The sequence below is a fragment of the Cetorhinus maximus genome, chromosome 10 (genome assembly GCF_964194155.1).
Source record: "Cetorhinus maximus chromosome 10, sCetMax3.hap1.1, whole genome shotgun sequence".
NCBI lineage: Eukaryota > Metazoa > Chordata > Chondrichthyes > Lamniformes > Cetorhinidae > Cetorhinus > Cetorhinus maximus.
In genome coordinates this window covers 24,303,551-24,316,152 of record NC_135888.1, presented here as the reverse complement: position 1 = coordinate 24,316,152, position 12,602 = coordinate 24,303,551, and the positions used below count along the sequence as shown (strand labels likewise).

Genomic DNA, 12,602 nt, shown 5'->3' with positions numbered 1-12,602 from the left:
GTGCTTGCTGACCAACACTAGCTCCTTGTTAAGCAACACCTCAATTTTCAAATCCCTCCAGGCCTTGTCACTCCCTATTTCTAATTTTCAGTGCCTCAGGCATCCCTGATTTTAATCACTCCACCAATGGCAGCAATGCCTTCAGCTCCCTGAGCTCTGGCATTCCCTTCTTAAACCTCTCAAGTTGCTCCTTAAAAGTGACCTCTAACCAAGCTTTTGGTCACCTATCCAAATATCTTATGATTCAGTGTCAAATTTTGTTTGATAATGCTCCCGTGGAGCACCTTAGGATGTCAAAACTACGTTAAAGGTGCTGTATAAATGTAAGGTGTGTGCAGATCCCCAAGCAAGTCAGCATTCATTAGAGGAGGAAAGGGAAATGGCTTGACTTTCACTTACATTTGAACACATGGTAAAAAGATGCTCAAAGCCCCACTGTTTCAGGTATGTTTTACTTTCTAAACAAATACAAATTGAACTGTACAGTTAACACGCAGCATGTCGCACCAGACCTGCGTAGAAGAGCTGAGCTGTTCCAAGAATCAGTTCCGATTTCCGGCTTTCTGACTCATCTTAAACTTGCCACGGCTGTTGGGTCTTTGAGGGGCCCCTTCCTTCAATTTCTTCTTTGTGAATGGGTGTGGATGTGTCTGTGTTTCGGGCAGTGTTGGGGGGTGGGGGGGGGAGAGAAATACATTTTGGATGTCAGGTGAAGAGTGATGAACTGCATTACTTTGATTCCCAACCTTACTTCAGTAATTCAGCCCCTCAAGTCAGTTCTGAGATTCACTCAGATCGTGGCTGATCTGTGTCACAACTCCATTTACTCTCCTTGGCTTAAGTTCCACCCATACCCACCCAACAAAAATCTGTCCATCTCAGTCTTGAAAGTTCCCTCCCAATTGTTCCCATAATCCAGTCTTTTAGTGCGTTTTTAATAAAATCTTGTACAAAGCTCTGGTCAGACCCCATCTGGTGTAACTGTGATCAGTTCTGGGCACCACACCTCAGCAGCAATATATATATTGGTCTTGGAGGGGGTGCAGCACAGAATGATACCAGGGTTAAACTGGGAATGGAATATACAGACTAGGCTTGCATTCCCTACAATATAGAAAATTAAGGGGTAATCCCATTGAGGTAATTAAAGGGTTTGAATGGGTAGATAGAAACTATTTCCTCTGTTGGCAGTAATCTATATTAAGGGAGCAGAACCTTAAAATTAGAGCTGGGCTTTTAAAAATTAATTCGTGGGAAGTATGCTCTGCTGGCAAGGGCCAGCATGTGTTGCCTCTCAAGGGCAATTAAGGATGGGCAATGTCAGGAAGCACTTCTTCAAACAAATTGTAGTGGAAATCTGAGACACTCTTCCCTCAGAAAGCTGTTAAAAATTTTAACTCAGTTTGATAGATTTTTGTTAGTTAAGGGTATTGAGGGTTACAGAAACAAGGCAGGTAGATGGAGTTATCGGGGGTTGGCTGGAATGTGGGGTTGAGGTTACATTCAGATCAGCCATGATCTTATTGAATGGTGGAGTGGACTCGAGGGGCTGAGTGGCCTACTCCTGCTCCTAATTCGTATGTAAGATAGGGATCAGCCATGATCTAATTAAATGGCAGAACAGGCCTGACGGGCTTCCTAAGAACAGCAGGAATTAAACTCATTCCTTTGCTATTCTTGTGTGATGGGTGCAGTCTTTACCTTTTTCCGTTTCCTTGGCAATTGTGTCTCGACCTCCATTTTCTCACTGTCACTATGCCCCTTGTTCAGCAGCAACTCTGTCCTTGAGTTGTCTTTTCTGTTAAAGAGATGTTCTATAAGATAAATGTTGACTGTTAGGACTAAACAGGTCACTTGAGCCCAAGAATGTGAGGGAGTTGGATTAACATCAGTAGAGATACAGTCAGTAACACAGGGCGCTGGGGGAAGAGGGGTTACTGAGTGACAGTGTGAGGGAGCTGGATTAACATCAGTAGAGATACAGTCAGTAACACAGGGCACTGGGGGAGAGGGGTTACTGAGTGACAGTGTGAGGGAGCTGGATTAACATCAGTAGAGATACAGTCAGTAACACAGGGCACTGGGGGAAGAGGGGTTACTAAGTGACAGTGTGAGGGAGCTGGATTAACTTCAGTAGAGATACAGTCAGTAACAGGGCACTGGGGGGAGAGGGGTTACTGAGTGACAGTGTGAGGGAGCTGGATTAACATCAGTAGAGATACAGTCAGTAACACAGGGCACTGGGGGAGAGGGGTTACTGAGTGATGGTGTGAGGGAGCTGGATTAACATCAGTAGTGATACAGTCAGTAACACAGGGCGCTGGGGGGAGAGGGGTTACTGAGTGACATTGTGAGGGAGCTGGATTAACATCAGTAGTGATACAGTCAGTAACACAGGGCACTGGGGGGAGAGGGGTTACTGAGTGACAGTGTGAGGGAGCTGGATTAACATCAGTAGTGATACAGTCAGTAACACAGGGCACTGGGGGGAGAGGGGTTACTGAGTGATGGTGTGAGGAAGCTGGATTAACATCGGTAAAGATACATTATTCTCCTGAGTTTTTTTTAAACAGCAAATTGTGATCTGGAATGCGCTGCCTGAAAGGTTGGTGGAAACAGATTTAACAGTAACTTTCGAAAGGGAATTAGGTAAATGTGCGGAATGTGCAATGCTATGGGGAAAAACAGGAGAGTGGGAACAACTGGACAGCTCTTCCAAAGAGTCAGCATAGGCAGGGTGGGCCAAATGGCCACCTCCTGTGCTGGGTGATTGTAACAGAAATCTCAGCTCTCTAAACCATGGTGGGATTCAGGCTAAAGGTCACAGCTTCCAACCAGCAAACACAGATTCAGCTTGCAGTAACTCACCTGGATACAGGTCACTCATACTGTCGTCCGAGTGGTCACTCTCACTTCCTTCACTCTCGTCCGGCGCCCAGAATGTCTTCCGATTATGATAAGGTTCCTCCCTGTTGGATTCCCGATTCCGTTTTTTCTTCTTCGACAGACACGCTGGGATGAAGGGGACCCCAAGAGCAGTGCACTCGTTGACTGAGTCGAGATAGATGGAGACAATGTTAGAGGTGCGAGGGTGTGACACTGTGCCCCAACACCCCACCCACCATCAGGGCAACACTGGTCCTTCCCCCCCCACCTGCATTAACACCCCCAGCATCCTGGCAAAACTAGCTCCCCATGTCAGGGCAATGGTTTCACTGCCACCACCCTTCTTCCTCCTGACCCCACCAAACTCCCCCAAGTTTCAGGCTCAGGCATGCAACTTCCACACCAGGTGCTCACAGTTACAGACTGGAATCTAGCCGAGGGATTTGGGGGGTTTATATATAGAATAACAGATACCCGGGAGTGAGTTACAGACTGGAATCTGATCGAGGGGTTCGGGGTGGTTTATATATAGAATAACAGATACCCGGGAGTGAGTTACAGACTGGAATCTAATCGAGGGGTTCAGGGGGTTTATATATAGAATAACAGACACCCGGGAGTGAGTTACAGACTGGAATCTAATCGAGGGGTTCAGGGGGTTTATATATAGAATAACAGACACCCGGGAGTGAGTTACAGACTGGAATCTAATCGAGGGGTTCGGGATGGTTTATATATAGAATAACAGATACCCGGGAGTGAGTTACAGACTGGAATCTAATCGAGGGGTTCGGGGGGTTTATATATAGAATAACAGATACCCGGGAGTGAGTTACAGACTGGAATCTGATCGAGGGGTTCGGGGTGGTTTATATATAGAATAACAGATACCCGGGAGTGAGTTACAGACTGGAATCTGATCGAGGGGTTCGGGGGGTTTATATATAGAATAACAGACACCCGGGAGTGAGTTACAGACTGGAATCTAATTCAGGCATTTTGAACATGAAGCTAATTTAACAAAACAGAACTAATTATCTAAGCCCCACTATTAATAAACTTCAAACTATTATTCATCCAGTGCACTTTCTCCTCCATTTTAATCTCTCCTCCACCTGAACCGCAGACTCACATTTCTTCAGTGCTCTTTGGTAGCGTTTCCCATTCACATGACGAAGAATATGTTGCGGAATCTTGTTAATGTGGCGGAGTGTCAGTTTACAAAATAGCTGCTGCCTGAACAAATACAAGAAGAATTAAAGAGGGACCTTGCATTTCTATTGCACCTTTCACCACCTCAGGACATCCCAAATCGCTTTAGAGTCAATGAAGCAGTTTGTGGAGCTATGGTCACTGTTGCAACGTAGGAAATGAAGCAGCCAGTATGCGCTCAACAAGCTCCCAGAAACCACAAGGTGATAACGACCAGATAATCTGCTTTTTAGTGATGTTGATGATGGAGAAATATTGGCAAAGACTCCTGGGAGAATTCCCCTGCTCTTTTCTGAAATTGTGGCCATGTGATCTTTTCATCCCCACAGAGGGCAGATGGGGCCTCAGTTTGATGTGGTGAATGACAGCACCTCTGATAGTGCAGCACTCCCTCACTACTGACCCTCCCAACAGTGCAGCACTCCCTCAGCACTAACCTTCCCACAGTGCAGCACTCCCTCAGCACTGACCCTCCCACAGTGCAGCACTCCCTCAGCACTAACCTTCCCACAGTGCAGCACTCCCTCAGCACTGACCCTCCCACAGTGCGGCGCTCCCTCAGCACTGACCCTCCGACAGTGCGGCGCTCCCTCAGCACTGACCCTCCCACAGTGCGGCGCTCCCTCAGCACTGACCCTCCCACAGTGCGGCGCTCCCTCAGCACTGACCCTCCGACAGTGCGGCACTCCCTCAGCACTGACCCTCCGACAGTGCGGCACTCCCTCAGCACTGACCCTCCGACAGTGCGGCACTCCCTCAGCACTGACCCTCCGACAGTGCGGCACTCCCTCAGCACTGACCCTCCGACAGTGCGGCACTCCCTCAGCACTGACCCTCCGACAGTGCGGCACTCCCTCAGCACTGACCCTCCGACAGTGCGGCACTCCCTCAGCACTGACCCTCCGACAGTGCGGCACTCCCTCAGCACTGACCCTCCGACAGTGCGGCACTCCCTCAGCACTGACCCTCCGACAGTGCGGCACTCCCTCAGCACTGACCCTCCGACAGTGCGGCACTCCCTCAGCACTGACCCTCCGACAGTGCGGCACTCCCTCAGCACTGACCCTCCGACAGTGCGGCACTCCCTCAGCACTGACCCTCCGACAGTGCGGCACTCCCTCAGCACTGACCCTCCGACAGTGCGGCACTCCCTCAGCACTGACCCTCCGACAGTGCGGCACTCCCTCAGCACTGACCCTCCGACAGTGCGGCACTCCCTCAGCACTGACCCTCCGACAGTGCGGCACTCCCTCAGCACTGACCCTCCGACAGTGCGGCACTCCCTCAGCACTGACCCTCCGACAGTGCGGCACTCCCTCAGCACTGACCCTCCGACAGTGCGGCACTCCCTCAGCACTGACCCTCCGACAGTGCGGCACTCCCTCAGCACTGACCCTCCGACAGTGCGGCACTCCCTCAGCACTGACCCTCCGACAGTGCGGCACTCCCTCAGCACTGACCCTCTGACAGTGCAGCACTCCCTCAGCACTGACCCTCCGACAGTGTAGCACTCCCTCAGCATTGACCGTCCGACAGTGCAGCACTCCCTCAGCACTGACCCTCCGACAGTGCAGCACTCCCTCAGCACTGACCCTCCGACAGTGCGGCACTCCCTCAGCACTGACCCTCCAACAGTGCAGCACTCCCTCAGTACTGACCCTCCAACAGTGCAGCACTCCCTCAGTACTGACCCTCTGAAGGTGCAGCGTTCCCTCAGTACTGACCTGTCCTGAGATTGTATAGTTTGCGCTAAACCCTCAGACAGCTTGATTCTGAAGATCTTGTACTTACGGATTTTTTGTACTGGGGATGATGTGCGGCTCATACTGACTGTAGTTAAATGGCTCTTTCAATGCCAGGCGCTGGTACTTCTTGCCCTTGGTGTAGGCCTGCAGATCTGCCAATCGGCATGGCAACTCATGCCCGGTCAGAGAACAAGTCACCTTTGACACATAGCAGAAACAAACTTTACAATCAGATGAAATTATTTTCAGTAATTTGTTTCGATCTCACACTTCAAAGTTAATGGTTCCCACGACCTAATCCAATGAACAGCAATGAGGTGACTTCCCAGTGAGCTGGCCCAACATTCCTCACTTTCCCAAAAACCACAATGGTTGCTTAATGTTGCATGCTGTTTGTGGGATCTTGCTCTGCAGGTGTTGGTTGCTACATCTGCTGACACAACCCAATCCCAGCGCTTCTGGGCATCAGCATTTATCCTCGTCTTAGCTAGCGGACTGACTAAGATCCTGAAGAGTTTCGGAGCAAGAAACTGGTTCAGTTCAAGTGAAGTACATCACTGAACTGACCATCATTTTCAGTGAAATACAGTATTTCATACTGCCCTTCATGCCAAGGAGAACATAAGCATTTACCCTCTTAGCCCAGTCCCCTCTCTGTCACCCCTGACCTCCCCACGCCACCCACGAACCTACAGACTCAGAATCTTGCAAGCTAACAAGCACCAACTTATTTTTCATCAATTCTGGGGTTGTGTGTGTTGCTGGCAAGACTGATATTTACTGTCTGTGCCCAGTTGTCCTCAGATGGTGGTGAGCCTTTGGACACACTTGACAGAATTAACAGTCTCACTACGCCACTTCAGAGAGCAATCGCATTGGTGTGGGACTGGAGTTACATGTAGCCCGAGTGCAGGCAAGGACGGCAGGCTTCATTCCCTAAAGGACATTAGCGACCCAGTTGCCTTTTTACGACAATCCGACAGCTTCTTATACTCATTACAGATTTTTATTTCAAATTCTTAAAACGTCGACTGTCGGATTTGTACTCATATTCTCTGGATTACAGCAACAAAACCACTGCATCCAATGTCCTCACTTATCACCCCACCAGCCTCCGCATTCAAAGGATCATCCGCCGCCATTTCTGCCAACTCCAGCATGATGCCACCACCAAACACATCTTCCCTTCACTCCCTGGCGGCATTCCGCAGGGATCATTCCCTCCGGGACACCCTGGTCCACTCCTCCATCACCCCCTACACCTCAACCCCCTCCCACGGCACCTTCCCATGCAACTGCAGAAGGTGCAACACCTGCCCCTTTACTTAACCCCTCCTCACTGTCCAAGGGCCCAAACACTCTTTTCAAGTGAAGCAGCACTTCATTTGCACTTCCCTCAATTTAGTCTACTGCATTCGCTGCTCCCAATGCGGTTTCCTCTACATTGGAGAGACCAAACGCAGACTGGGTGACCGCTTTGTGGAACACCTTTGGTCTGTCCGTAAGCATTACCCAGACCTCCCTGTCGCTGGCCATTTTAACACTCCACCCTGGTCTCATGCCCACATGTCTGTCTTTGGCCTGTTGCATTGTTCCAGTGAAGCTCAATGCAAACTGGAGGAACAGCACCTCATCTTCCGACTAGGCACTTTACAGCCTTCCGGACTGAATATTGAGTTCAACAATTTTAGATCGTGAACTCTCTCCTCCATCCCCACCCCCTTTCCGATCCCCCTTTTTCTCCAATAATTTATATAGATTTTTCTTTTCCCACCTATTTCCATTATTTTAAAATGTATTTCCATCCATTGTTTTATCTCTACCTTTTAGCCTATTTCGATCCCTTCACCCCACCCCACCCCCACTAGAGCTATCTGTACCTTGCTCGTCCTGCTTTCTACCCTTAATTAGCACATTCCTTAGATAATATCACCACCTTCAACACCTCTTTGTCCTTTTGTCTGTGACATCTTTTGGCTATCTCCACCTATCACTGGCCCTTTATCCAGCTCCACTTGTCCCCACCCCCCTCCTCCTCTTAAACTAGCTTATATTTCACCTCTCTTCTATTTTTACTTAGTTCTGTTGAAGGGTCATTAGGACTCGAAATGTTAACTGTGTTCTTCTCCGCAGATGCTGCCAGACCTGCTGAGTTTTTCCAGCTATTTTTGTTTTTGCACTGCATCCAATGACTGGCCAATCTCATTCTTGCCTCAAACAGGAGTCTCTCGTGATCTTTCACAAGAGAACACGAGAGGTTTTTTAAAGAGCTGCTGCAGACTGTCCATCCACACAGAGGGGCAGCAGGTAACCCTCCATCTGCAAACAAGGGACCAGAGGGTTGGTTACCTGCTATTTATGGAGCTGGGGGGTGGGGTTTAAAGGCCTCTCCGCCCCGCACTCACCCGGTTGTCGTGGCCGGGCTGCAGCGCCGGGTGTTGCTGGAGGAAGGCGGCCAGTTCCGGGGACAGGGAAGCGGAGGCTGGGCCCGGCGTCGCCTCCATGGAGCCGGTGTCGATCCGATTAGAATCGAGCGCAGCCACTGAACTTCCGGGTCCAGCACATGGGGGCCGCCCGGAACCGGAAATAGACATTTGGCAACACTTCCGGATTTTAAACCTAAAATGACCACGAACTCCATTTAATGTTTAAATTGTCCTCAGATTCTCAACCCCCCCCAGAGTTCAGGCTCCGATCAGCCACCTCCCCGCCCGCAACACAGATTAAAACCATTTCTTGAAAAGTTTATTATTCCAGGAAGCTCTTTGGCGGTAAATGCGGGACTTCCGGTAAAATGGCGGATGTGAAAGTGCCCTATCTCCACCCCAGTGAAACATGTGACCCTCATTCAGTCAGAATGGGCCCATCCAATAAAAATAAAACCTGAAGGGGCTGATTGTTTCTAGATACTCCAGTCTACGTCTTTGTAATTTTTGAAATAAAAACTGAAAATGCTGGAAATACTTAGCGAGGCAGCATTTTTTTTACTTTCATGGGATGTGGGCCTCGCTGGCTGGGCCAGCATTTATTGCCCATTCCTAGTTGCCCCTTGAGAAGGTGGTGGTGAGCTGCCTTCTTGAACCTGCTGCAGTCCATGTGGTGTAGGTACACCCACAGTGCTGTTAGGGAGGGAGTTCCAGGATTTGGACCCAGCGACAGTGAAGGAACAGCGATGTGGTAGAGAGAGAAACAGATTTAATGTTTCAAGTTGAATATGACTCTTCTTCAGAACAGGGTAACTGGCTACCTGGCCCAACTGGTTCATGCGGTTTTTTTGCTCCACACCAGCTTCCTCCCACCCCCTCTTCATCTCACTCTATCATTATATCCTTCTATTCCTTTCTCCCTTAATGCTAGTCTCCTGCCTTTTCCCTGTACCACTGCACATTGTTTTTATTTAAATAATCATCCAATGCCCTCTTGAAAGCCTCAATTGAACGTGCCTCCACCACACTTCCAAGCTGTGCATGCCAAACCCTAACTACTCGCTGTGTGAAAAAGTTTTTTCTCACCTCGCACTTGCTCCTTTTGCAAAACACTTTAAAACTGTGTCCTCTGGTTCTTGATCTGTTTACGACCAGGAACAGTTTCTCCCTATCTACTCTGTCCAGACCCCTCATGATTTTGAAAACTTCTATCAAGTCTCCTCTTAGCCTTCTCCTCTCCATGGAAAACAGTTCCAACTTCTCCAATCTTTCCTCATAACTGAACTCCCTGGAACCATTCTTGTAAACCTCTTCTACACTCTCTCCAATATGTTCACATCCTTCCTGTAGTGTGGCACCCAGAACTGCACACAATTCTCCAGCTGAGGTCTAACCAGTGTCTTATATAAGTTCATCATAACCTCCCTGCTCTTGTATTCTATGCCCCTATTAATGAAGCCTAGAATACTGTATGCTTTAGTAACAGCGCACTCTACATGTCCTGATACCTTTAATGACTTATGTACAGACACACCCAGCTCTCTCTGCTCCTGCACATCCTTTAGAATAGTATCCTTTATTTTATACTCTCTCTCCTTGTTCTTTGTACCAAAGTGCATCACCTCACACTTCTCTGCACTGAACTTCATCTGCTACCTATCTGCCCACTCCACCAACTTGTCAATGTCTTTCTGACGTTCTACACAGTCCTCCTCACAGTCTACAATTCTCCCAAATTTTGTGTCATCTGCAAACTTTGAAATTGTCCCATGCACACCAAAACCTAGATCATTAATATATATCAGGAAGATCAAGGGTCCCAATACTGACCCCTGGGGAACTCCACTACAAACCTTCTTCCAGCCTGAAAAATACCCATTAACCATTACTCTCTGTTCCTATCCCTCAACTAATTTTGTATCCATGTTGCTACTGTCCCTTTTATTCCATGACCCATAACTTTCCTCACAAGTCTGTTGTGTGGCACTGTATCGAACGCCTTTTGGAAGTACATACACATCACATCAGTGGCCTTGCCCTCATCAACCATCTCTGTGACCTCTTCGAAAAACTCCAGCAAGTTAGTTAGAGACGATTTTCCTTTAATAAATCCATGTTGACTCTTCCAAATCAATCCACATTTTTCCATGTGACTATTAATTCTATCCTGAATAATTGTTTCCAGAAGATTCCCCAACACCGAAGCTAAACGGACTGGTCTGTGATTGCAGGGCAGATATTTACAACCTTTTTTGAACAAGGGCGTAATGTTTGCAATTCTCCAGTCCTCAGGCACCTCCCCCCAAATCCAGGGAACATGGAAAGAAAGCAGTCAGTGCTTTGGGATGTCCTCAGAATGTGAACAAGAAGGTGACAGAAACAGCAACCAGGGAGAGTCAGCATGAGGCATTGTGGTGCAAGGAACAGTACAAAAGGCTGGTCGACCCACAGGCAGAAACTGACACGTGCTGCAATGCGGCACTGAACCAGGGGTGGCAGCATTGTCCAAAGAACAGGAGAAATGAGGGAAACTTCAACCAACAGCCTGGGTGATTCTGGAGGTCACAGTTTGATGCAGCAGAGAAAGATGTATAAATCTGTTCGGGTGAGAAATGGACATGTTACCTCAGTGGTACTGTCAAGGGTATATCAGAGCGTTAGGGTGAGGGGCGTGGAGTATATCTGGGTGTTACAGTGAGGGCTGTGGTGTATATCAGAGTGTGCAGTGAGGGGTATATCAAAGTGTTACAGTCAGGGGTGTGAGGTATATCAGAGTGTGCAGTGAGGGGTATATCAGAGTGTTACAGTCAGGGGTGTGGGGTATATCTGAATGTTACAGTGCAGGTTGTGATGTACATCAGAGTGTTACAATCAGGGGAATGGGGTATATCAGAGTGTTACAGTCAGGGGTGTGGGGTATATCTGGGTGTTACAGTGAGGGGTGTGGGGTATATCAGAGTGTTAGAGCGAGAGGTGTGGGATATATCCGAGTGTTACAGAGAGTAGTGTGGAGTATATCAGAGTGTTACAGTGAGGGGTGTGGGGTATATCAGAGTGTTAGAGCGAGAGGTGTGGGTTATATCAGTGTTACAGTGAGGGGGGTGGGGTATATCAGAGTGTTAGAGCGAGAGGTGTGGGATATATCAGAGTGTTACAGAGAGTAGTGTGGGGTATATCAGAGTGTTACAGTGTGGGGTGTGGGGTATATCAGAGTGTTACAGTGAGGGGTGTGGGTTATATCAGAGTGTTACAGTGAGGGGTATATCAGAGAGTTACAGTCAGCGGTGTGGGGTATATCAGAGTGTTACAGTGAGAAGTGTAGGCTATATCAGAGTGTAACAGTGAGGGGTGTGGGACATGCCTGAGTGTTACAGTGAGGGGCTTGGGGTATATCAGAATGTTACAGTGAGAGGTGTGGGATATATCAGAGTGTTACAGAGAGTGGTGTGGGGTATATTAGAGTGTTACAGTGATGGTTGTCAGATATATCAGAGTGTTACAGTGAGGGGTGTGGGACATGCCTGAGTGTTACAGTGAGGGGCTTGGGATATATCAGAGTGTTACAGTGAGGGGTGTGGGATATATTAGAGTGTTAAAGTCAGGGTTGTGGGATATATCAGGGTGTTACAGTGAGGGGTGTGGGGTATATGAGAGTATTACAGTGAGGTGTGGGGTATATCTGGGTGTTACAGTGAGGGGTGTGGGGTATATCAGAGTGTTACAGAGAGTAGTGTGGGGTATATCAGAGTGTTACAGTGTGGGGTGTGGGGTATATCAGAGTAGTGTGGGGTATATCAGAGTGTTATAGTGAGGGGTGTGGGTTATATCAGAGTGTTACAGTGAGGGGTATATCAGAGAGTTACAGTCAGCGGTGTGGGGTATATCAGAGTGTTACAGTGAGAAATGTAGGCTATATCAGAGTGTAACAGTGAGGGGTGTGGGACATGCCTGAGTGTTACAGTGAGGGGCTTGGGATATATCAGAGTGTTACAGTGAGGGGTGTGGGGTATATCAGAGTGTTAGAGCGAGAGGTGTGGGATATGTCAGAGTGTTACAGAGAGTGGTGTGGGGTATATTAGAGTGTTACAGTGACGGTTGTCAGATATATCAGAGTGTTACAGTGAGGGGTGTTGGTTAAATCAGAGTGTTACAGTGAGGGGTATATCAGAGTGTTACAGTCAGGGGTGTGGGGTATATGAGAGTGTTACGGTGAGTGGTGTGGGGCATATCAGAGTGTTACAGTGAGGAGTGTGGGTATATCAGTGTTACAGCCAGGTGTGTGGGATATATCAGATTGTTACAGTGAAGGGTGTGGGGTATGTCAGTGTTATAG

General features: G+C 48.4%; 1 protein-coding gene across 1 annotated transcript; it reads right to left on the bottom strand.

Annotated features, from left to right (window-relative positions):
- Positions 1 to 436: 436 nt before the first annotated feature.
- On the bottom strand, positions 437 to 8,407 carry surf2 (surfeit 2). The gene is made up of 6 exons (XM_078550215.1): positions 8,249 to 8,407; positions 5,890 to 6,041; positions 4,019 to 4,122; positions 2,869 to 3,051; positions 1,702 to 1,814; positions 437 to 650 (listed from the first exon to the last, which is right to left on the bottom strand). The coding sequence occupies exons 1-6, from the start codon at positions 8,345 to 8,347 to the stop codon at positions 543 to 545; spliced, it is 759 nt and encodes a 252-aa protein (XP_078406341.1). The 5' UTR covers positions 8,348 to 8,407; the 3' UTR covers positions 437 to 542.
- Positions 8,408 to 12,602: the final 4,195 nt, after the last annotated feature.